At 53.6% G+C, this 24381-nt stretch overlaps 1 protein-coding gene across 6 annotated transcripts in view; it reads left to right on the top strand.

Moving 5' to 3' along the window:
• Positions 1-24381, top strand: part of LOC140199254 (tubulin alpha-4A chain-like) — a 187442-nt gene that overhangs the window by 142821 nt on the left and 20240 nt on the right. The window contains exon 1 of one of the 6 annotated variants that reach the window (XM_072260990.1): positions 20507-20567. The exons of 4 other annotated variants lie outside the window; for them this stretch is intronic. Coding sequence is in view for 1 of the 2 variants with exons in the window: in XM_072260992.1 (XP_072117093.1) it covers positions 20565-20567 (3 nt within the window). In the remaining variant the exon portion in view is untranslated. Of the gene's footprint in view, positions 1-20506; positions 20568-24381 lie in introns of those variants that run through there. One more of the 6 variants, XM_072260992.1, reaches the window with a different exon arrangement.

Here is a 24381-nt window from a genome sequence, read left to right on the forward strand (position 1 = left end):
TTGGAGACAGGCTTGAGGTATTGGGGCTTGAGGCTTGGAGACAGGCTTGGGGTCATGGGGCTTGAGGCTTGGAGTCAGGCTTGGGGTCTTGGGGCTTGAGGCTTGTAGACAGTCTTGGGGTCTTGCTGCTTGAGGCTTGGAGTCAGGCTTGGGGTCTTGGGGCTTGAGGCTTGGAGTCAGTCTTGGGGTTTTAGGGCTCGAGTCTTTGGGTCTTGGGTCTTGAGGCTTGGGGTCTTGGGGCGTGAGGCTTGGAGACAGGCTTGGGTCTTGGGGATTCAGGCTTAGAGACAGGCTTGTGGTCTTGGGTCTTGAAGCTTGATGTCAGGCTTGGGTTATTGGGGCTTGAGGGTTGGAGACAGGTTTGGGGTCTTGGGCCTAGACGCTTTGAGACAGGCTTAGGGTCTTGGGGCTTGAGGCTTGCAGACAGGCTTGGGGTCTTGGGGCATGAGGCTTGGAGGCAGGCTTGGGATCTTGGGGCTTGAGGCTTGCAGACAGGCTTGAGGTATTAGGGCATGAGGCTTGGAGGCAGTCTTGGGATCTTGGCGCTTGAGGCTTGCAGACAGGCTTGAGGTGTTGGGGCTTGAGGCTTGGAGACAGGCTTGGGATCTTGGGGCTAGAGGCTTGGAGACAGGCTTGGGGTCATGGGGCTTGAGGCTTGGAGTCAGGCTTGGGGTCTTGGGCTTGAGGCTTGGAGACAGGCTTAGGGTCTTGCGGCTTGAGGCTTGGGGTCTTGGGGTTGAGGCTTGGAGTCAGACGTGGGGTTTTGGGGCTCGAGTCTTGGGGTCTTGGGGCTTGAGGCTTGGAGTCAGGCTTTGGGGCTTGGGGCTTGAGGCTTGGAGACAGGCTCTGGGTCTTGGGGATTGAGGCTTGCAGACAGGCTTGGGGTCTTGCAGCTTGAGGCTTGGAGACAGGCTTGGGGTCTTGGGGCTTGAGGCTTGGAGTCAGTCTTGGGGTCTTGGGGCTTCAGGCTTGGAGACAGGCTTGGGGTTTTGGGGCTTGAGGCCTGGGGTCTTGGGGCTTGAGGCTTGGAATCAGGATTGTGGTCTTGGGGCTTGAGGCTTGGAGACAGGCTTGGGGTCTTGGGGCTTGAGGCTTGGAGTCAGGCTGGGTGTTTTGGGGCTTGAGGCCTGGGGTCTTGGTGTTTCAGGCTTGGAGTCAGACTTGGGGTTTTGGGGCTTGAGTCTTGGCGTCCTGTGGCTTGAGACTTGGAGACAGCTTGGGGTCTTGTGGCTTGAGTCTTGGAGTCAGGCTTCGGGTCTTGGGGATTGAGGCTTGGAGTCAGGCTTGGGATCTTGGGGCTTGAAGCTTGAGGTCTTGGGGCATGAGGATTGGAGACAGGCTTGGGTCTTGGGGCTTCAGGCTTAGAGACAGGCTTGGGGTCTTGAGGCTCACAGACAGGCTTGGGGTCTTGGGGCTTGAGTCTTGGAGTCAGGCTTTGGGTCTTGGGGCTTGAGGCTTGGAGTCAGGCTTGGGATCTTGGGGCTTGAAGCTTGAGGTCTTGGGGCGTGAGGCTTGGAGACAGGCTTGGGTCTTGGGGCTTCAGGCATAGAGACAGGCTTGGGGTCTTGAGGCTCACAGACAGGCTTGTGGTCTTGGGGCTTGAATCTTGAAGTCAGGCTTGGGTTATTGGGGCTTGAGGCTTAGATACAGGCTTGGCGTCTTGGAGTTGAGGCTTGGAGACAGGCTTGGGATCTTGTGGCTTGAGGCTTGCAGACAGGCTTGAGGTATTGGGGCTTGAGGCTTGGAGACAGGCTTGGGGTCTTGGGGCATGAGGCTTGGGGGCAGGCTTGGGATCTTGGGGCTTGAGGCATGGAGACAGGCTTGAGGTATTGGGGCTTGAGGCTTGGAGACAGGCTTGGGGTCTTGGGGCTTGAGGCTTGGAGACAGACTTGGGATCTTGGGGCTAGAGGCTTGGAGACCGGCTTGGGGTCATGGGGCTTGAGGCTTGGAGTCAGGCTTGGGGTCTTGGGCTTGAGGCTTGGAGACAGGCTTAGGGTCTTGGGGCTTGAGGATTGGAGTCAGGCTTGGGGTCTTGGGGCTTGAGGCTTGGAGTCAGGCTTGTGGTCTTGGGGCTTGAAGCTTGGCGTCAGTCTTGGGGTGTTGGGTCTTGAGGTTTAGATACAGGCTTGGGGTCTTGGGGCTTGAGACTTGTAGACAGGCTTGGGGTATTGGGGCTTGCGAATTGGAGACAGGCTTGGCGTTTGGGGCTTCAGGCTTAGAGACAGGCTAGGGGTCTTGAGGCTCACAGACAGGCTTGTGGTCTTGGGGCTTGAAGCTTGAAGTCAGGCTTGGTTTATTGGGGCTTGCGCTTGGATACAGGCTTGGGTTATTGGGGCTTGAGGCTTGGATACAGGCTTGGCGTCCTGGAGTTGAGGCTTGGAGACAGCCTTGGGGACTTGGGGCTAGAGGCTTTGAGACAGGCTTAGGGTCTTGGGGCTTGAGGCTTGCAGACAGGCTTGGGGTCTTGGGGCATGAGGCTTGGAGGCAGGCTTGGGATCTTGGGGCTTGAGGCTTGGACACAGGCTTGAGGTATTGGGGCTTGAGGCTTGGAGACAGGCTTGGGGTCTTGGGGCTTGAGGCTTAGAGACAGGCTTGGGATCTTGGGGCTAGAGGCTTGGAGACAGGCTTGGGGTCATGGGGCTTGAGGCTTGGAGTAAGGCTTGGGGTCTTGGGCTTGAGGCTTGGAGACAGGCTTAGGGTCTTGGGGCTTGAGGCTTGGAGTCTGGCTTGGGGTCTTGGGGCTTGAAGTCAGACGTGGGGTTTTGGGGCTCGAGTCTTGGGGTCTTGGGGCTTGAGGCTTGGAGACAGGCTTAGGGTCTTGGGGCTTGAGGCTTGGAGTCTGGCTTGGGGTCTTGGGGCTTGAGGCTTGGAGTCAGACGTGGGGTTTTGGGGCTCGAGTCTTGGGGTCTTGGGGCTTGAGGCTTGGAGTCAGGCTTGGGGTCTTGGGGCTTGAGGCTTGGAGACAGGCTTTGGGTCTTGGGGCTAGAGGCTTTGAGACAGGCTTGTGGACTTGGCCCTTGAGGCTTGCAGACAGGTTTGGGGTTTTGGGGCTTGAAGCTTGGAGACAGGCTTGGGATCGTGGGGCTTAAGGCTTGGAGACAGGCTTGAGGTATTGGGGCTGGAGGCTTGGAGACAGGCTTGGGGTCTTGGGGCTTGAGGCTTGGAGAAAGGCTTGGGATATTGGGCTTCAGGCTTGGAGATAGGCTTGGGGTCATTGGGCTTGAGGCTTGGAGACAGGCTTGAGGTCTTGGGGCTTGAGGCTTGGGGACAGGCTTGGGGTCTTGGGGCTTGAGGATTGGAGAACAGGCTTGGGATCTTGGGGCTTGAGGCTTGCAGACAGGCTTGGGGTCTTGTGGCTTGAGGCTTGGAGACAGGCTTGGGGTCTTGGGGCTTGAGGCTTGGAGACAGCCTTGGGGTCTTGTGACTTGAGGATTGGAGACAGGCTTGGGGTCTTGGGGCTTGAGGCTTGGAGACAGGCTTGGGGTCTTGGGGCTTGAGGCTTGGAGACAGGCTTGGAATTTTGGGGCTTGAGGCTTGGAGACAGGCTTGGGGTCTTGGGGCTTGAGGCTTGGAGTCAGTCTTGGGGTCTTGGGGCTTCAGGCTTGGAGACAGGCTTGGGGTTTTGGGGCTTGAGGCCTGGGGTCTTGGGGCTTGAGGCTTGGAATCAGGATTGTGGTCTTGGGGCTTGAGGCTTGGAGACAGGCTTGGGGTCTTGGGGCTTGAGGCTTGGAGTCAGGCTGGGTGTCTTGGGGCTTAAGGCCTGGGGTTTTGGTGTTTCAGGCTTGGAGTCAGACTTGGGGTTTTGGGGCTTGAGTCTTGGGGTCCTGGGGCTTGAGACTTGGAGACAGCTTGGGGTCTTGGGGCTTGAGTCTTGGAGTCAGGCTTCGGGTCTTGGGGCTTGACGCTTGGAGTCAGGCTTGGGATCTTGGGGCTTGAAGCTTGAGGTCTTGGGGTGTGAGGCTTGGAGACAGGCTTGGGTCTTGGGGCTTCAGGCTTAGAGACAGGCTTGGGGTCTTGAGGCTCACAGACAGGCTTGTCGTCTTGGGGCATGAGGCTTGGAGGCAGGCTTGGGATCTTGGGGCTAGAGGCTTGGAGACAGGCTTGGGGTCATGGGGCTTGAGGCTTGGAGTCAGGCTTGGGGTCTTGGGCTTGAGGCTTGGAGACAGGCTTAGGGTCTTGGGGCTTGAGGCTTGGAGTCAGGCTTGGGGTCTTGGGGCTTGAGGCTTGGAGTCAGGCTTGTGGTCTTGGGGCTTGAAGCTTGGCGTCAGGCTTGGGGTGTTGGGTCTTGAGGTTTAGATACAGGCTTGGGGTCTTGGGGCTTGAGACTTGTAGACAGGCTTGGGGTATTGGGGCTTGCGAATTGGAGACAGGCTTGGCGTTTGGGGCTTGAGGCATGGAGATAGGCTTGGGATCTTGGGGCTTGAGGCTTGGAGACAGGCTTGCGGTCTTGGGGCTTGGAGTCAACCTTGGGGTCTTGGGACTTGAGGCTTGGAGACAGGCTTCGGTTTTGGGGCTTGAGGCTTGGAGTCAGGCTGGGGTCTTGGGGCTTGAGGCCTGTGGTCTTGGGGCTTGAGTTTTGGAGTCAGGCTTTGGGTCTTGCGGATTGAGGCTTGGAGACTGGCTTGGGGTCTTGTGGCTTGAGGCTTGGAGACAGGCTTGAGGTCTTAGGGCTTGAGGCTTGGAGACAGGCCTGGGATCTTGGGGCTTGAAGCTTGAAGTCTTGGGGCTAGAGGCTTTGAGACAGGCTTAGGGTCTTGGGGCTTGAGGCTTGGAGACAGGCTTGGAGTCTTGGGGCTTGAGGCTTGGAGACAGGCTTGGGATCTTGGGGCTAGAGGCTTGGATACAGGCTTGGGGTCATGGGGCTTGAGGCTTGGAGTCAGGCTTAGGGTCTTGAGCTTGAGGCTTGGAGACAGGCTTAGGGTCTTAGGGCTTGAGGCTTGGAGTCAGGCTTGGGGTCTTGGGGCTTGAGGCTTGGAGTCAGACGTGGTGTTTTGGGGCTCGAGTATTGGGGTCTTGGGGCTTGAGGGTTGGAGTCAGGCTTGGGGTCTTGGGGCTTGAGGCTTGGAGACAGGCTTTGGGTCGGGGCTATAGGCTTTGAGACAGGCTTGAGGTCTTGGCGCTTGAGGCTTGCAGACAGGCTTGGGATTTTGGGGCTCGAGGCTTGGAGACAGGCTTGGTATCTTGGGGCTTAAGGCTTGGAGACAGGCTTGAGGTATTGGGGCTTGAGGCTTGGAGACAGGCTTGGGGTCTTGGGGCTTGAGGCTTGGAGACAGGCTTGGGATATTGGGCTTCAGGCTTGGAGATCGGCTTGGGGTCATGGGGCTTGAGGCGTGGAGTCATGCTTGGGGTCTTGCTGCTTGAGGCTTGGAGTCAGGCTTGGGGTCGGGGCTTGAGGCTTGGAGTCAGGCTTGGGGACTTGGGGCTTGAAGCTTGGCGTCTTGGAGCTTCTGTCTGTGGGTCTTGGGGCTTCAGCCTTTGAGACAGGCTTAGGGTCTTGAGGCTCACAGACAGGCTTGTGGTCTTGGGGCTTGAAGCTTGGCGTCAGGCTTGGGGTGTTGGGTCTTGAGGTTTAGATACAGGCTTGGGGTCTTGGGGCTTGAGACTTGTAGAGAGGCTTGGGGAATTGGGGCTTGCGGATTGGAGACAGGCTTGGCGTCTTGGGGCTTGAGGCTTGGAGACAGGCTTGCGGTCTTGGAGCTTGAGGCTTGGAGTCAGGCTTGGGGTCTTGGGGCTTGAGGCTTGGAGACAGGCTTGGGTTTTGGGGCTTGAGGCTTGGAGTCAGGCTGGGGTCTTGGGGCTTGAGGCCTGTGGTCTTGGGGCTTGAGGCTTGGAGTCAGGCTTGGGGTCTTGGGGCTTGAGGCTTGGAGACAGGCTTGGGTTTTGGGGCTTGAGGCTTGGAGTCAGTCTGGGGTCTTGGGGCTTGAGGCCTGTGGTCTTGGGGCTTGAGGCTTGGAGTCAGGCTTTGAGTCTTGCGGATTGAGGCTTGGAGATTGGCTTGGGGTCTTGTGGCTTGAGGCTTGGAGACAGGCTTGAGGTCTTGGGGCTTGAGGCTTGGAGACAGGCTTGCGGTCTTCGGGATTGAGGATTGGAGACAGGCTTGAGGTCTTGGGGCTTGAGGATTGGAGACAGGCTTGGGCTCTTGGGGCTTGAGGCTTGGAGACAGGCTTGGGATCTGGGGGCTTGAGGCTGGGAGACAGGCTTCGGGTCGGGGCTTGAGTCTTGGAGTCAGGCTTGGGGTCTTGGGGCTTGCGGCCTTGAGTCTTGGGGCTTGAGACTTGGAGTCAGACTTGGGATTTTGGGGCTTGAGTCTTGGGGTCTTGGGGCTTGAGACTTGGAGGCAGCTTGGGGTCTTGGGGCTTGAGTCTTGGAGTCAGGCTTGGGGCTTGGGGCTTGAGGCTTGTAGTCAGGCTTGGGGTCTTGGGGCTTGAGTCTTGGGGTCTTTGGGCTTGCGGCTTGGAGACAGGCTTGTGGACTTGGGGCTTGAAGCTTGGGGTCTTGGGGCGTGAGATTTGGAAACAGGCTTGGTGTCTTGAGGCTTCAGGCTGGGTGTCTTGGGGCTTCAGGCTTAGAGACAGCCTTGGGGTCTTGAGGCTCACAGAAAGGCTTCTGGTCTTTGGGCTTGAAGCTTGGAGTCAGGCTTGGGGTCTTGGGGCTTGAGGCTTGGAGTCAGTCTTGGGGTTTTAGGGCTCAATTCTTTGGGTCTTGGGTCTTGAGGCTTGGGGTCAGGCTTGGAGTCTTGAGGCTTGAGGCTTGAAGTCAGGCTTAGGGTCTTGGGGCTTGAGGCTTGGAGTTTTGGGACTTGAGTCTTGGGGTCTTGGGGCTTGAGGCTTGGAGTCAGGCTTGGGGACTTGGGGCTTGAAGCTTGGCGTCTTGGCGCTTCAGTCTGTGGGTCTTGGGGCTTCAGCCTTTGAGACAGGCTTGGGGTCTTGAGGCTCACAGACAGGCTTGTGGTCTTGGGGCTTGAAGCTTGGCGACAGGCTTGGGGTGTTGGGTTTTGAGGTTTAGATACAGGATTGGCGTCTTGGGGCTTGAGGCATGGAGACAGGCTTGCGGTCTTGGGGCTTGGATTCCGGCTTGGGGTCTTGGGGCTTGAGGCTTGGAGACAGGCTTGGGGTCTTGGGGCTTGAGGCTTGGAGTCGGGCTTGGGGTCTTGGGGCTTGAGGCTTGGTGTTTTGGGGCTTGAGTCTTGGGGTCTTGGGGCTTGAGTCTTGGAGACAGGCTTGGTGTCTTGGGGCTTGAGGCTTGGAGACAGGCTTGGTGTTTTGGGGCTTGAGGCTTGCAGACAGGCTTGGGTTCTTGGGGTTTGAGGCTTGGAGTCAGGCTTGAGGTCTTGGGGCTTGAGGCTTGGAGTCAGGCTTGGTGTCTTGGGGCTTGAGGCTCGGAGACAGGCTTGGGTTTTGGGGCTTGAGGCTTGGAGTCAGTCTGGGGTCTTGGGGCTTGAGGCCTGTGGTCTTGGGGCTTGAGGCTTGGAGTCAGGCTTTGAGTCTTGCGGATTGAGGCTTGGAGACAGGCTTGAGGTCTTGGGGCTTGAGGCTTGGAGACAGGCTTGCGGTCTTCGGGATTGAGGATTGGAGACAGGCTTGAGGTCTTGGGGCTTGAGGATTGGAGACAGGCTTGGGCTCTTGGGGCTTGAGGTTTGGAGACAGGCTTGGGATCTTGGGGCTTGAGGCTGGGAGACAGGCTTCGGGTCGGGGCTTGAGTCTTGGAGTCAGGCTTGGGGTCTTGGGGCTTGCGGCCTTGAGTCTTGGGGCTTGAGACTTGGAGTCAGACTTGGGGTTTTGGGGCTTGAGTCTTGGGGTCTTGGGGCTTGAGACTTGGAGGCAGCTTGGGGTCTTGGGGCTTGAGTCTTGGAGTCAGGCTTGGGGCTTGGGGCTTGAGGCTTGTAGTCAGGCTTGGGGTCTTGGGGCTTGAGGCTTGGAGTCGGGCTTGGGGTCTTGGGGCTTGAGGCTTGGTGTTTTGGGGCTTGAGTCTTGGGGTCTTTGGGCTTGCGGCTTGGAGACAGGCTTGTGGACTTGGGGCTTGAAGCTTGGGGTCTTGGGGCGTGAGGTTTGGAAACAGGCTTGGTGTCTTGAGGCTTCAGGCTGGGTGTCTTGGGGCTTCAGGCTTAGAGACAGCCTTGGGGTCTTGAGGCTCACAGAAAGGCTTCTGGTCTTTGGGCTTGAAGCTTGGAGTCAGGCTTGGGGTCTTGGGGCTTGAGACTTGGAGTCAGTCTTGGGGTTTTAGGGCTCAAGTCTTTGGGTCTTGGGTCTTGAGGCTTGGGGTCAGGCTTGGGGTCTTGAGGCTTGAGGCTTGGAGTCAGGCTTAGGGTCTTGGGGCTTGAGGCTTGGAGTTTTGGAACTTGAGTCTTGGGGTCTTGGGGCTTGAGGCTTGGAGTCAGGCTTGGGGACTTGGGGCTTGAAGCTTGGCATCTTGGCGCTTCAGTCTGTGGGTCTTGGGGCTTCAGCCTTTGAGACAGGCTTGGGGTCTTGAGGCTCACAGACAGGCTTGTGGTCTTGGGGCTTGAAGCTTGGCGACAGGCTTGGGGTGTTGGGTTTTGAGGTTTAGATACAGGATTGGTGTCTTGGGGCTTGAGGCATGGAGACAGGCTTGCGGTCTTGGGGCTTGGAGTCCGGCTTGGGGTCTTGGGGCTTGAGGCTTGGAGACAGGCTTGGGTTTTGGGGCTTGAGGCTTGGAGTCAGGCTGGGGTCTTTGGGCTTGAGGCCTGTGGTCTTGGGGCTTGAGGCTTGGAGTCAGGCTTTGGGTCTTGCGGATTGAGGCTTGGAGACTGGCTTGAGGTCTTGGGGCTTGAGGATTGGAGACAGGCTTGGGGTCTTGGGGCTTGAGGCTTGGTGACAGGCTTGGGATTTTGGGGCTTGACACTTGGAGACAGGCTTCGGGTCTTGGGGCTTGAGTCTTGGAGTCAGGCTTGGGGTCTTGGGGCTTGTGGCCTGGGGTCTTGGGGCTTGAGACTTGGAGTCAGACTTGGGGTTTTGGGGCTTGAGTCTGGGGTCTTGGGGCTTGAGACTTGGAGGCAGCTTGGTGTCTTGGGGCTCGAGACTTGGAGTCAGACTTGGGGTCTTGGGGCTTGAGGCTTGGAGTCGGGCTTGGGGTCTTGGGGCTTGAGGCTTGGTGTTTTGGGGCTTGAGTCTTGGGGTCTTGGGGCTTGAGTCTTGGAGACAGGTTTGGTGTCTTGGGGCTTGAGGCTTGGAGACAGGCTTGGTGTCTTGGGGCTTGAGGCTTGCAGACAGGCTTGGGTTCTTGGGGTTTGAGGCTTGGAGTCAGGCTTGAGGTCTTGGGGCTTGAGGGTTGGAGTCAGGCTTGGGGTTTTGGGGCTTCAGGCTTGGTGTCAGGCTTGGGGTCTTGGGGCTTGAGGCTTGGAGACAGGCTTGGGGTCTTGGTGCTTCAGGCTTAGAGACAGGCTTGGGGTCCTGAGGCTCACAGACAGGCTTGTGGTCTTGGGGCTTGAGGCTTGGAGACAGGCTTGGTGTACTGGGGCTTGAGGCTTGGAGACAGGCTTGGGGTCTTTGGGGCTTGAGGCTTTGAGACAGACTTGGTGTTTTGGGGCTTGAGGCTTCCAGACAGGCTTGGGGTCTTGAGGCTTGAGGCTTGGAGACAGACTTGTGGTCTTGTGGCTTGCGGCTTCGAGACAGGCTTGGGATTTGGGGCTTGAGTCTTGGAGACAGGCTTGGTATCTGGGGCTTGAGGTTTGGAGACAGGCTTGGGATCTTGGGGCTTGAGGCTTGAAGACAGGCTTGGGATCTTGGGGCTTGAGGCTTGGAGACAGGCTTGGGGTCTTGGGGCTTGAGGCTTGGAGTCAGGCTTGGGGTCGTGGGGCTTGAGGCTTGGAGTCTGGCTTGGGGTCTTGGGTCTTGAGGCTTGGAGTCTGGCTGGGATCTTGGGGCATGAGTCTTGGAGTCAGGCTTGGGGTCTTGGGGCTTGACTCTCGGGGTCTTGGGGCTTGAGGCTTGCAGACAGCTTGGGGTCTTGGGGCTTGAGGCTTGGTGTCAGGCTTTTGGCTTTAAACTTGGGGTCTTGGGGTTTGAGGGTTGGAGACAGGCTTGGGGTCTTGGGACTTGAGGCTTGGAGACTGTCTTGTGGTCTTGGGGCTTGAGGCTTGGAGACAGGCTTGGGGTCTTGGGGTGTGAGGCTTGGAGACAGTCTTTGGTTCTTGTGGCTTCAGGCTTGGGGTCTTGGGGCTTCAGGCTTAGAGACAGGCTTGGGGTCTTTAGGCTTGCGGACAGGCTTATGGTCTTGGGGCTTGAGGCTTGAAGTCAGGCTTGGGGACTTCGGGCTTGAGGCTTGGGGTCTGGTTTGAGGCTTGGGGTCTGGTTTGAGGCTTGGGGTCTTTGGTTGTGAAATGCGGAGGCTGATGACTCGGAGACAGACTGGGAACTGTACATCAACATGGAGCCAGGACTAATCCTTCGAATAGCCAGAACTCATCTTCAACATGACACCGACATGAGACAGGACAGTACATAGACATAGGCAAGCCAGACTCAACTTCATCTCCGTACCAAGTTGAGACAGGACCATCTGTCAGGTAACGGCAGAACGGTCGGACTTACCAACAGAGTCAAAGACAAGACAAGACAGGTCCCCCTGCAGGGCAACGGCAGAACAGTATGACTTACCCCACGGAGGCAAGGACAAGACAAGGCAGATGCCCCTGCAGGGCAATGGCAGAAAGGCCTGACTTACCCCACGGAGGCGAGGGCAAGCAGAGACAAACACCGAAGAACGACAGACAGTTCCATCTCTACATTGGCAATTGAACTCGACAGAGGTGCAGGCGAGGTATCCAGGCAGGGAGTCAGGCAAGGTATGCAGGCAGGGAGGGGAACAGGACAGTCCAGCAGGGAATCCCTGGTTTGCAGAGGGATTTATGTCTCAGCCCCAAAACGAGAATCATGTGCCCACAACAGAAACTGGGGAAAACCAGAAACCCTGGAACAAGGAACTATGGACAGGACCATGAAGCAGAACACGGATTTCACGGACTGGAGCATGACAGTAAGCCCCCCCCCCCCAGCCGCTCCCATCCCCGAGCATGGGAGCCTCCTGGTGACCCAAAAGGCTTTCCCAGACTATGGACAACACAGGCGGTTGGGGGGCATTGAACAGGAGAGAACCAGGAAGGCGAGAGTAAAACAACAGTGTCTGTGTCGCTGGGTTCAAGTCTGGCTGGACTGTTCTGTCAGAATGGGGGCGTTGGGAATGGACCTAAATGCAAGACAAGACACTGAAGTACAAGGAACAGGAGTTGACTAGAGTAGGGACGTGACAGGAAACAGACAAGGAGCTGGGTCAAGAACGCAGATTTGGGCTTGGACCCCGAGCTAGAGATGAGACAAGGACCTAGAACCTGGGTCTTGCCTCAGGCTTGAGTCCCAGATCCAGGCATGGACATGACATGACTGCGGGACTGCAGGCTGGAGTCTTGAGGCTTGAGGCTTGCAACAGGCTTGGGGTCTTGGGGCTTGAGGCTTGCAACAGGCTTGGGGTCTTGGGGCTTGAGGCTTGGAGACAGGATTGGGGTCTTGGGGCTTGAGGCTTGGAGACAGGATTGGAGTCTTGAGGCTGGAGCTTGGAGACAGTCTTGGGGTCTTGAGGCTTGAAGCTTGGAGACAGGCTTGGGGTCTTGAGGCTGGAGGCTTGGAGACAGGCTTGGGGTCTTGAGGCTGGAGGCTTGGAGACAGGCTTGGGGTCTTGAGGCTTGAGGCTTGGAGACAGGCTTGGGGTCCTGAGGCTTCGAGACGGGCTTGGAATCTTGGGGCTTGAGGCTTGGTGTCAGGCTTGCGGTCTTGGGGCTTGAAGCTTGGGGTTTTGGGGCATGAGGCTTGGAGACAGACTGGGATCTTGGGGCTTCAGGTTTGGGGTCTTGGGGCTTCAGGCTTAGAGACAGGCTTGGGGTCTTGAGGCTTGCATACAGGCTTGTGGTCTTGGGGCTTGAGGTTTGGAGACAGGCTTGGGGTCTTGGGGCTTGAGGCTTGGAGACAGGCTTGGGATCTTGGGGCTTGCATATAGGCTTGTGGTCTTGGGGCTTGAGGCTTGCAGACAGGCTTGGGGTCTTGGGGCCTGAGGCTTGAAGACAGGCTTGGGGTCTTGGGGCTTGAGGCTTGGAGACAGGCTTGGGATCTTGGGGCTTGAGGGTTGGAGACAGGCATGGGATCTTGGGGCTTGAGACTTGGAGACAGGCTTGGGGTCTTGGGGCTTGAGGTTTGGAGTCAGGCTTGGGGTCTTGGGGCTTGAGGCTTGGAGTCAGGCTTGGGGTCTTGGGGCTTGAGGCTTGGAGACAGGCTTTGGGTCTTGAGGCTTGGAGACAGGCTTGGGGTCTTGAGGCTGCAGGCTGGGGTCTTGGGTCTTGGAATGCGGGAGGCTGGTATCTCGGAAGCTGGAGCTCGGAGACAGACTGGGAACTGTACATCAACATGGAGCCGGGACTTATCCTTCGAAAAGCCGGTACTCATCTTCAACACGACACCGACATGAGACAGGACAGTACATAGACATAGACAAGCCAGACTCAACTTCATCTCTGTACCAAGGTGAGACAGGACCATCTGTCGGGCAACGGCAGAACGGCTTGATTTACCCCACGGAGGCAAGGACAAGAACAGACAAATACCGAAGAACGACAGGTAGTTCCCTGTCTGCATTAGCGATTGAACTCGACAGAGGTGCAGGCGAGTTATCCAGGCAGAGTCAGGCGAGGTATCCAGGCTGACAGTCAGGTGAGAGAGGAAAAGACAGGGAGGGGAACAGGACAGTCCAGCAGGGAGTCCCTGGTTTGCAAAGGTATTTATGTCTCAGCCCTAAAACGAGAATCATGTGCCCACAACAGAAACTGGGGAAAACCAGAAACCCCGGAACAAGGGAGCATGGACCGGACCGTGAACCGGAACACGGGCTTCACGGACCGGACGATGACACCCTGAGCTGATAGGTTGGTGATGGTGTGGGAGACAATGGCCTGGTGCGCCTTAGTTGGGTCATGATCGAGGGGCAAATAAGAGGATGTGTCCGCGAATTGTCGCTGTACCTCGGCAAGGTAGAGGTCAGTACGCCAGACTGCAACAGCACCCCTCTTATCGGCAGGTTTTACAGGTATAGTAAGGTTAGGATTAGTGCGGAGGAAGTGGAGAGCAGAGCATTCGGAAGGAGTGAGGTTCGAATGGGAACAAGGTGCTGTGAAGTCCCGTCGGCAGTTAGCAATAAAGAGATCCAGAGCAGGCAGAAGACCAGAGCGGGGTGTCCATGAAGAGAAAGAGGGTTGAAGCCGGGAGAAGGGGTCATCGGTGGGGGTGGAAGAGTCCTTGCTGAAGAAGTAGGCTCGGAGACGGAGACGGCGGAAGAAGAGTTCCGCATCATGGTGAATGCTGAACTCGCTGAGGTGTGGGCGAAGGGGGACAAAGGTGAGGCCCTTACCGAGGACAGAGCGTTCTGCCTCCGACAGTTGAAGGTCGGAGGGGATGGTAAAGACCCAGCACGGATGAGAGCTGGGATCAGAGGGGGGAGGGGGGAGGCTGGAGGTGTCAGTGAAGAGGGGAGGGTTGGGGTGAGAGGAAGATGGAGCCTCTGAGGGCCCAGGAGCTGACGGTGGGATCTGAAGGAGACGGGGTTGCAGAGTATTGGTGGGAGAAGGGGAGACGTAAGTCACAATAGCAGCACATAAAGACCCGGCCTGGAGTTCAAGGATGGAGTCGCAGTTGGTGGTTGTGCAGTCGCTTTGAAGGTGTCCATGGTCTTTGGAGCCCGCATTGATGGTGCTGGAGTCCGGGTTTTGAATATGCCCTGGGTTGCTGGAGCCGCCGAGATCAATGGCGAGAGCCGAAATCTGAAGTTCATGTCTGCTAGTGTCGGGGCCAGCAGGCTCTGGGGTCTGCAGATGTAATATCTTGCGATCCTTGCCTAACATGATAAAGCCAAAGAAACGGTGATTGCAGGCGTGGAAATGTAAGATCCTACTGCGGTAGGCTGTGAAGTCAAGAGGCCCATTTAATTCTCTGTTTTTTTAAACAAAATATAATTTATTCATAAATAAAATTATGTACAATAAACCATCCTTTACAGATGTTTCCATTACGGTCTATACATTTCCACACGTTTAGCCACCCACATGGCACTCCGTTGTATCACTTTTCCACACCATTGTTGAGGGGTATACTCCCCGCCACCCGACCCCTCGCACTCCCGCGGGAGAAGAACCCTAAACCGTGGTCCTTCCCCACCGGGCCCTTGCGGTGGCTGCACCAAGTTTCAGTGCGTCCCTGCAGCCGAGAATGTGCCAGTCGGCAGCATTCTGCCACGGACATCTCCATGTGCTGGTGGATCCCTCTCCCCTGTCTTGTTGGTGTGCTGCATTGAACCCTTCGCCGAAGCCATCAGGAGGGATGAGGGCATAAGAGGGGTGACGCTGCCAGGCAGTGGAGGGACCCAAGTGAAAACCTCCCTGTACATGGACGACGTCACCGTCTTCTGCTCTGATCTGAGGTCAATTCGCAGACTGATCAGCATCTGTGAACAGTTTGAGCTAGTGTCGGGGCCAGGATCAACCGCACGAATCGGTCTTCGGCAACTGGCCCGACCGATCCAGTGTCCCCTTCACCATCGGGTGAAGGTGTTAGGGATCTGGTTCGGAGGGACCGAGTTGTGCAGAAAGAACTGGCTGGAGCGGACTGCCAAGGTGAAACAGAAACTGGGATTGTGGGGAAGGCGCTCCCTTTCGACAACCGGCAAGAACCTGGTCATCAGGTGCGAGGTGCTCTCAGGGCTGCTGTACTTGGCGCAGGTGTGGCCCGTTCCCCGCTCCTACAGCTCGGAAATCACCCGAGCCGTCTTCAGATTCGTCTGGGGATCCATGATGGCGCGGGTCAGACGGACCGTCATGCACAAGTCCCTGGAAAAATGGGGGCAAGAACGTCCCTAATGTCGCCCTCACTCTGCTGGCCAGCTTGGTGTGTGGCTGCATCAGGTTGTGTGTAGAACCCAGATATGTGGGCACCAAGTACCACTATGTGCCCAGGTTCTACCTGTCGCCCTGGCTGCGAAGGATGTGTCTGGCCCCTTGCCCGCGCAACGCCCCAGTCAGCTGGTCGTTGCCGCCATACCTGTCCTTCGTAGAAAATTTCTTCCAAGAGAACGTCTTTGACCACAAGGCCATCAGACGATGGTCGGCATGTAATGTCCTGCAGGCGCTGCAGGAGAAGGACGAGATGGACACAGTGGGGTAGTTCCCTGAGCAGACCGTTCAGTACATCTGGCAAATTGCCTCATCGCCAGACCTCACCAACAGGCACCAGGACCTCGCCTGGCTAGCGGTGAGAGGGGCCCTCCCAGTCAGATCCCTCCTGTATGCCCGGAACGTCCTCTCCACACCCCGCTGCCCACGGGAGGACTGCAATGAGGCGGAGTCGGTGACTCGCCTCTTTGCACACTGTGGGTTCGCGAAGGTGTGGAGGGAGATGGAAGGGACGGTGTCGAGATTCATGCCCAGCAGCTGCGTAACAGAGGACTCTCTGATCTACAGGCTGTTCCCGGGGACGCACACGGAGACCAACATCCGGTGCTGCTGGCAGAACAACTCGGTGAAGGACGCTCTTTAGTCAGCCCGAAACTTGATGATCTACTAGCACATGGAGATGTCCGTGGGAGAATGCTGCCGACTGGCACATTCTCGGCTGCAGGAGTACGTGCTGAGGGACGCACTGAAACTTGGTGCAGGCACCGCAAGGGCCCAGTGGGGAAGGACCACGGTTTAGGGTTTTCCACCCGCGGGAGTGGGAGGGGTCGGGTGGCGGGGAGTATACCCCTCAACAAAGGCGTGGGAAGGTGAACCAACGGATTGCCACGTGGGTGGCCAAAAGTATGGATATGTAGTGACCATAAGGGGAACGTATGTAAAGGATTGAGAGTCATTAAATGGTTTATTGTATATAATTTTATTTTTGAATAAAGTATATTTTGAAATTTTAAAAAATGTGCTGGTGGATCACCAAGTTTCGGGCCGACCAAAGAGCGTCTTTCACTGAGTTGATGATCTGACAGCAGCACCGGATGTTGGTCTCCATGTGCGTCCCCGGGAACAGCCCGTAGATCAGAGAGTCCTCTGTTCCGCAGCTGCTGGGGATGAAACGTGACACTAGCCCGTCCATCCTCCTCCACACCCTCTCTGCGAACTGACAGTGTGCAAAGAGGTGGGTCACAGACTCCTCCTCACTGCAGTCCTCCCGTGGGCAGCGGGGTGCGGAGACAACGTTCCGGGAGTACAGAAGGGATCTGATTGGGAGGGCCCCTCTCACCGCCAGCCAGGCGAGGTCTTGGTGCCTGTTGGTGAGATCTGGCGATGAGGCATTTTGCCAGATGAACTGGACGGTCTGCTCAGGGAACCACCCCACAGTGTCCATCTCGTCCTTCTCCTGCAGTGCCTGCAGGACATTGCGTGCGGACCACTGCCTGATGGTCCTGTGGTCAAGCAGTCATCCCACCTCTCCCGGAAGTTCCGGGATTGTCCCGCAAATTGATGGTGCTACCTCCCTGAAATCAGTTTTTGCAGGGTGGGATGTCTGCAAAGGCGTTGACCTGGAAGAACTTTTCTAAGAAGGACAGGTATGGCAGCAACGACCAGCTGACTGGGGTGTTGTGCGGGAGTGGGGTTAGACCCATTCTTCGCAGCCAGGGCGACAGGTAGAACCTGGGCACATAGTGGTACTTGGTGCCCACGTATCTGGGTTCCACGCACAGCCTGATGCAGCCACACACGAAGCTGGCCATCAGGGTGAGGGCGACATTGGGGACGTTCTTGCCCTATTGTCCAGGGACTTGTGGATGACGGCCCATCTGACCCGCTCCATCTTCCATCCCCAGACGAATCTGAAGACAGCTCGGGTGATTTCTGAGCTGCAGGAGCGGGGGACGGGCCACACTTGCGCCAAGTACAGCAGCCCTGAGAGCACCTCACATCTGATAACCAGGTTCTTTGCCGGTTATCGATAGGGAGCGCCTTCCCCACAGTCCCAGTTTCTTTTTCACCTTGGCAGTCCGCTCCTGCCAGTTCTTATTGCACAGCTCGGCCCCTCCGAATTTAATAGTCTGTTTTACAGCAGGGTAGAACCTGTCTTTGAATCATGAAGATCAGTGGTAATAAACCTGATTCGGATTCCTTCTAATTCACTTCCCTCAAATTTGTTCTTCTTCATTATTGATCTTCCTTTGAGTTCTTTCTTTCTCCCTTTCTCTCTCACTTATTCTTCCTTCATCATTTCTGAGAAAGTGCACACATAAACCATTTGTTCTATTTGCAATGCAGAATAGATACATGCAAATGAGCAAACCACACAACGTGCTGAAGGAACTCAGCAGGTCAGGCAGCATCTATGGAAATGAATAAACAATTGACTCTTTGGGCTGAGACCTTTCATCAGGACTGGAAAGGAATGGGGAAGAAGCCAGAATAAAAAGGTGGGGGAGGAGAGAGTGCAATAAGGTGTAAGATCATAACGAGGTAGATTGTGAGGTCAAAGGCTAATTTTAATTTGTTGTTTGAGGGAACCATTCAATAGCCTTATACCAGCAGGTAGAAGCTATACTTGAGTCTGGCAATATGTGCTGAAGGGCTGCAGGCCGAAATTGGGAGAAGGGACTTGAGAAAAAAAAACAATTGAGCCATAATTGAATGGTGAAGCAGACTCACAGAACACACAACAGTACAGCACAGGAACATCATACTAGCTGAAATAATTAAACTTGTAACTAAATGCCTAACAATTAATCACCTCTGCCTCCATAATGTCCATACCACTCCATTGCATATTCCTGTGCCTGAGCCCCTCATATGCCTCTTTTATATCTGTCTCTACCGTCACTTACTGTGTAAAAAAACTTGCCCTTTTCATCTTACCCCTTCTCATCTCAAAAATGTATGTTTTCTCCCAATTTACCGGTTTTCAGCTCGATGGGCTGAATAGTCTAATCTTACTCCTGAATCTTATGAGATACCTTGGGGCTACAGAAGCATTCCAGTGATAAAAGTGATTATCATTTACAAATTCATCAAAAGGGGTGGAACAACATTCTGATGCCCACTCCCACTTCTGCTGAGCAGAATACTCCCATTTTTTGTGTTGTTCCATATTTGCTCACTTACACTGAAAACTATTCCTGTCTTGCAGGGACTATGTTTAATGCTTTAAAATACACTCAGTGGCCACTTTATTGGCTACATCCTGCACCTAATAAAGTGCTGTAGCCCATCCACTTCAAGGTTCAATTTGTTATGCATTCAGATATGCTCTTTTGCACACCACTGTTGTAACGTGTGGTTATTTAAGTTACTGTTGCCTCCCTGTCAGCTTGAACCAGTCTGGCCATTCTTCTCTGACCCCTCTCATTAATGAGACATTTTCACCCAAAGAACTGCCACTCACTGGATGTTTTTTTTATTTTTCACACTATTCTCTGTAAACTACAGACTGTTGTGCATGAAAATCCCAGGAGATTGACAGTTTCTGAGATACTCAAACCACTCTGTCTGGTACCAACAATCATTCCATGGTCAAAGCCACTTAGAACACATTTCTTCCCCATTCTGATGTTTGGTCTGAAAACTGAACCTCTTGACCATGTCTGCACGCTTTTATGCATTGAGTTGCCGCTACATGATTGGCTGATTGGATACTTGCATTACAGGCATGTGTACAGGTGTGTCTAATAAAGTAGCCACTGTGCATAAGTATGAAATATATAATTTGTGGTGTGATCAGGGTGTCCAGGGAGGGGTGGCACCTCTGGTGAAGGGGCTTGTCATGTCCAGTCTGGGGCAGCTCACTCACCTTTGGGCCACCTTTGGGTCACCTTTGGACTCGCAGCTCTCACCCATGGCTCCAAGTAGCCGTTTGCATGCGATAGCAGCCACACCAGGGTACAGGCGGGCTAAACCAAAGGAGGGTAATCAGTGAGCCTAGTGAGATACGGACATACCTGTCCTAGCACGCAATGTCAGCTCCAGCGGACTGGGAGGATGGGACCTACAGTGAGATCCAATGACCAGGAATGTGGCTCTGCAACACTCCATGGAGAGCAAAGGGCACGATGAGGCACATGGTCATCAATTTCACATTCAAGTAGAAGTTTAAATGTCATTCAACCATTCATATGCATACAGCCAAATGAAACAACGTTCCTCTGAGGCCCAGGTGCAAAACACAATTACAAAAAAATATACAGCCCAAGTCCCTGAGTGTCATGGCCCATAGATTGATGGTCCATGGATGTTGTCCTGGAGCCACGTTTCTGTAGAACAAGCCTGTAGCAGTTTCTTATCTCGTGCAAATGCAGCTGCAGGCAAACACAATCCAGCTCGCTTTCTGCCAAGCAGCACTGATGGGAGGGTGCAGCCCCCGACCCAGCACGGAATCCAGGGCAACAAGCCAGTTCCGGCCTCTCCTTCCCCAGGGGTTGCAACAGCTGACCCCAGGGCATGAGAGCTTTGTCTGCGCAACAGCTCCCCTGCCTTTGGTCTCATCAATGAATCAGTGCATCGCAATTGCAGTACTCAACATTACCAATGTCCAACCGGGCCTTGCCATCACAACAAAAACATCTATGACAATTTACCCGCTGGATTGCACACCACCTCTGAAGCCTTCTTCCCTGGGTGGCTGAAGCGGGCTGCAACAAAGTTCACAATAATTCCAGCTCCATCGCTATGGAGCAACTTGCTGGTGGTGTAGACCAGCAGTAGTTGGTGTTCTGAACATCCAGCAGTGTCCTGCGATCGTGGAAAAGATGTAATGAACGGTAACACCTTTACTTGGACCCAGCAAGGCCATTGTGTCTAAGTGTGCCACCATCTTACCTTTATTGTAGTGGCCATCCACTGTGACCAAGGAAGACCCCATTTGTGACATTCATTCGTACCGCTAGACCTGGACTTCTGAGATCGAGAAAGGAACTGCCCCAATGTAACAGCTTTTCCACTTTTAAAAACTCTCCCACATAGGTTTTCCTGTCCTTCTCAGATACAATGGACAGCCACCACCATATATCTGTGGACATAGTTTGTTACTTTGTCAGCATCCGGTGCAGCTAGGTGGGGATACTGTGAGTAAACTGGTTCTGGGGGCAGAGAAATTGTGGGGAGATCCTCAAGTGGGGGGAGGGGATGAGGTGGGAGATCTGCAATGAAGAGCTGCTTAATCACTTTGGCTCAATTTAGAATCAGAATGAGAATGAGAATCAGATTTATTATTACTGACATGTGAAATGTCTTGTTTTATGGCAGAAGTACAGTGCAATACTCTACATAAAATTGATTTATTACTATCCGTTTATAATTGTCACATGTGCAGATACAGAAAAAACTTGATTGTACAGATCAGATCATTACACAGTGCATTGGGGTAGAACAAGGTAAAACATTAACAATGCAGAATAAAGTGCAACAGCTACAGAGAAAGTGCAGTGTAGTTAAAGGATAAAGTACAAGATCATAAGAAGGTAGATTGTGATGCCAGAGTCCATCATACTAGACAAGAAGTCCGTGAAGGTGTCTGTTAATGGCGGGGTAGAAGCTGTCCTTGGACCTGATGGTACGTGTTTTCAGGCTTTTGTATCTTCCGCTCGTTGGGAGGGGGAAGAAGAGAGAATGTCCAGAGCGGGTGGTCTCTTTGATAACGCTGGCTGTTTTACTGAAACAGCAAGAGGTGTTGACAGAGGGGAGGCTGGTACCTGTGCTGAGCAGTTACCATTAGAAGCCATTATACATCCAAATTGAATGCTTCCTATGGTGCATCACTTGCTGGGAGTCGATGGGAACATAATTTCTCTTGGCCTCCTGAGGAAGCAGTGGCATTGATGACCTTTTTCGATCGTTACATCAATGGGGCACCACAGTAGTGTAAAGGTTAGTGAGACAGTACTACAGCTTGGGAGTTCAATTCCAATGCTATCAGTAAGAAGTTTGTACATCATCCGTGTGAGCGCTTTAGGTTTCTCCGGGTGCTCCAGTTTCTCCCACAGTCCAAAGATGTACCGGTTAGTACGTTAATTGGTCATTGTACAGTGAATTGTCTAGTGATCAGGCTGGGGTTGAATTGGTGGGCTTTGGAGCAGCACAGTTCAAAGGGCCTGAAAGGCCTGCTTTGTGCTGTACTTCCACATAAATAAATGATTAAACATCTATAAATTATGAAAATAATTAAATAGCGCAGACAAAGTGAACAACATGGTAGTGTTCATTACTTCATGGACCATTTAAAATTATTATGGAGGTTGGGAAGAAGCCGTTCTGAAATTATGGAGTGTGCGTCTTCAGGCTCCTGTTCCTCCTCAAGGACGGTGATAGTGAGAAGAGGGTATGTCCCAGATGGATGGTGGTAATGAGAAGAGGGTGTGTCCCAGATGGATGGTGGTAGTGAGAAGAGGGTGTGTCCCAGATGGATGGTGGTAGTGAGAAGAGGGTGTGTCCCAGATGGATGGTGGTAGTGAGAAGAGGGCGTCCCAGATGGATGGTGGTAATGACAAGAGGGTGTGTCCCAGATGGATGGTGGTAGTGAGAAAAGGGTGTGTCCCAGATGGATGGTGATAGTGAGAAGAGGGTATGTCCCAGATGGATGGTGGTAATGAGAAGAGGGTGTGTCCCAGATGGATGGAGGTAGTGAGAAGAGGGTGTCCCAGATGGATGGTGGTAGTGAGAAGAGGGTGTCCCAGATGGATGGTGGTAGTGAGAAGAGGGTATGTCCCAGATGGATGGTGGTAGTGAGAAGAAGGCATCCCAGATGGATGGTGGTAATGAGAAGAGGGTATGTCCCAGATGGATGGTGGTAGTGAGAAGAGGGTGTGTCCCAGATGGATGGTGGTAGTGAGAAGAGGGTATGTCCCAGATGGATGATGGTCGAGAGAAGAGGGTGTGTCCCAGATGGAAGGTGACAGTCAGAAGAGGGTGTGTCCCAGATGGACGGTGGTAGTGAGAAGAGGGTATGTCCCAGATGGATTCCGCCTTCTTGAGGCACCACCTCTTGGAGATGTCCTCGATATTGGGGAGGGTTGTGCCCATGATGGAGCTGGCTGAGTTTAATTTCAATCAACCAGCCGATTTATCTCACTCCCGTGTGCCCCCTCGTCACCACCTGTCTCTCTGCCAATGAAAGTAATACCAGCCTATCTATCTCACTCCCATATGCTCCCTTGTCACCATCTGTGATTCTGCCAATGACAGTAATATCATTGATGAATCAGTAGATGTTATTGAAGTCATGGGTGTAGAGGGAGTACAGCAGCAGGCTAAGCATGCACCTCTGAAGTGTGCTGGTGTTAATTGTCGGCAAGGAGGGGATGTTATTTCCTATCTGCACTGACCGTGGTCTCACGATGATGAAGTCAAGCATCCAGTTGCAGACGGTGGTACAGAGACCCAGGTTTTGGAGCTTGTTAATTAGTACTGTGGTGCTGGCACTTTTACTGTTGTCTAGGTACTCCAAAGCCAAGTGGAGAGCCAGTGAGGTTGCATGCATTGTAGACCTGTTGTGTCAGTAGGCAAATTGTATTGAGACAAGATCTTTGCTCAGGCAGAAGTTTATTCTAGTCATGACCATCTTCTTGAAACACTTCTTCCAGTAGCTGTGTATCCTGCCAGGAAATTTTGACTGAGTATTCGTCCAAATGTTCTATGTTCTATAACCTTGGAAGGACTGTTTGGGAAGCTCTTTCTGGCATTGCTGGCAGAGACAATTGGGTCGAATGGGCTTCCATGCTGTATTACATAGAACATAAACCTTCTGGCTTAAGTTGGTGCTGGCTTAGCTCAGCGACTACCTATTGCTGGCAAACAAAACAAAGAATATACAGGTAACTGAATTATTAATAACACTTTTTCTGGTAAAATTTATGGTGAAAGATCACTTCAAACATTGGAGATGAGGGCAGAGGCAAGGAAGAGTGAGCGCAAGGCTGAGTTGTGGGTCACAATCAGCAGCTGCAATGTGAAGTCAAGGTGAGATCAAGGCAGATTCGAAAGTAAGAAAGGGCCCGAGGTCTAAGCGCCAGAGCAATCAGGAAAGGTCGGGTAGGGCCGAAACATGGCGGCAGAGTCCTGGCCCGGAGCGTATCGAGATGACACAGCCTGGGTCCTAGGTTGAGAAACGAGCCAGTGTTTGGACGAATTAAATGCCAGGCCAAATTGAGAAGGCAGGGTGTCAGGACCAGAGGCGAGTGCTGGGCCAGTTCTGCTGACTGCTCCGCAACGTTTACCCGGATCTGCGCTGTACTGAGGCTGTGGCTCTGGCCCGCTCTGGGCTTCGTGTCTTGGATTCGCTTTTGATCTGAAATCTGTTTGCTTATTCTTCTTGTTTGCACGGTTTGCTTGTTTTTTTTTCTCTCTGCACATTTGGTGTTTGATGGTCTTTTTTTATATGGGTTCTTTTGGGTTTCCTTGTTTCATGGCTGTCTGTAAAGAGACTATTCTCAAGGTTGTATAATGTATACATACTTGGAACTTTGAACTTTGAATAGTACAGGACACTACAGGCCCTTCTATCCGTAAAGCTGTGCTGACTTTTTAACCTACTCCAAGATCAGTCCAACTCTATCCTCCTACATAACCCTCCATTTCACTATCATCCATGTGCCTGTTTAAGAGTCTGTTAAAATCTCCCAAATGATCTGCCTCTCCCGCCAGACCCGTTCCACAAACCCACCACTCTGCGTAAAAAAAATCATACCTCTGACATTCCCCCTGTAATCCCTCCAATCCCCTTAAAATGATGCCCTCTCATATTAGCCATTTCTGCCTAGGAAAAAGGTGCTGGCTGTCCAGTCTGTCAATGCCTCTTATCATGTTATACACATCTATCAAGTCACCTCTCATCCTCCTTCACTCCAAAGAGAAAAGCCTTCAGACTTCCCTGACAAGGTATGCGCACCAATGCAGATAGAATCCTGATAAATCTCTCTAAAGTTGCCACATCCTTCCTATGAGGCTGAACATAATACTCTGTGTGGTCTAAACAGAGTTTTGTAAAGCTGCAATATTATTTCATGCTCTTGAACTCAACCACCCCCCCCCCAACTAATGAAAGCCAACACACCAAATACCTTCTTAACCACCCTCTCAACTTGTGTGACAGCTTTACTGGATCTATGGATCTGGATCCCAAGATCTGTCCATTCCTCACCCTGCTCAGAACCAGAATCAGGTTTATTATCATTGACATATTGTATGTCATGGTATGTGTTGTTGTGTGGCAGCAGCACAGTGTATTATACAAAAACACTATAAATTATAAGAAATATATATATTAAAAAAATTAAATAAGCAGTGCAAAAAGAGAGAAAAAATAATGAGGCTGTGTTCTTGGAGCGGGGGGAAGAAGCTGTTCCTAAAAGTGTGTCTTCTGTACCTCCTCC

The sequence above is a fragment of the Mobula birostris genome, chromosome 6 (genome assembly GCF_030028105.1).
Source record: "Mobula birostris isolate sMobBir1 chromosome 6, sMobBir1.hap1, whole genome shotgun sequence".
Classification (NCBI taxonomy): Eukaryota; Metazoa; Chordata; class Chondrichthyes; order Myliobatiformes; family Myliobatidae; genus Mobula; species Mobula birostris.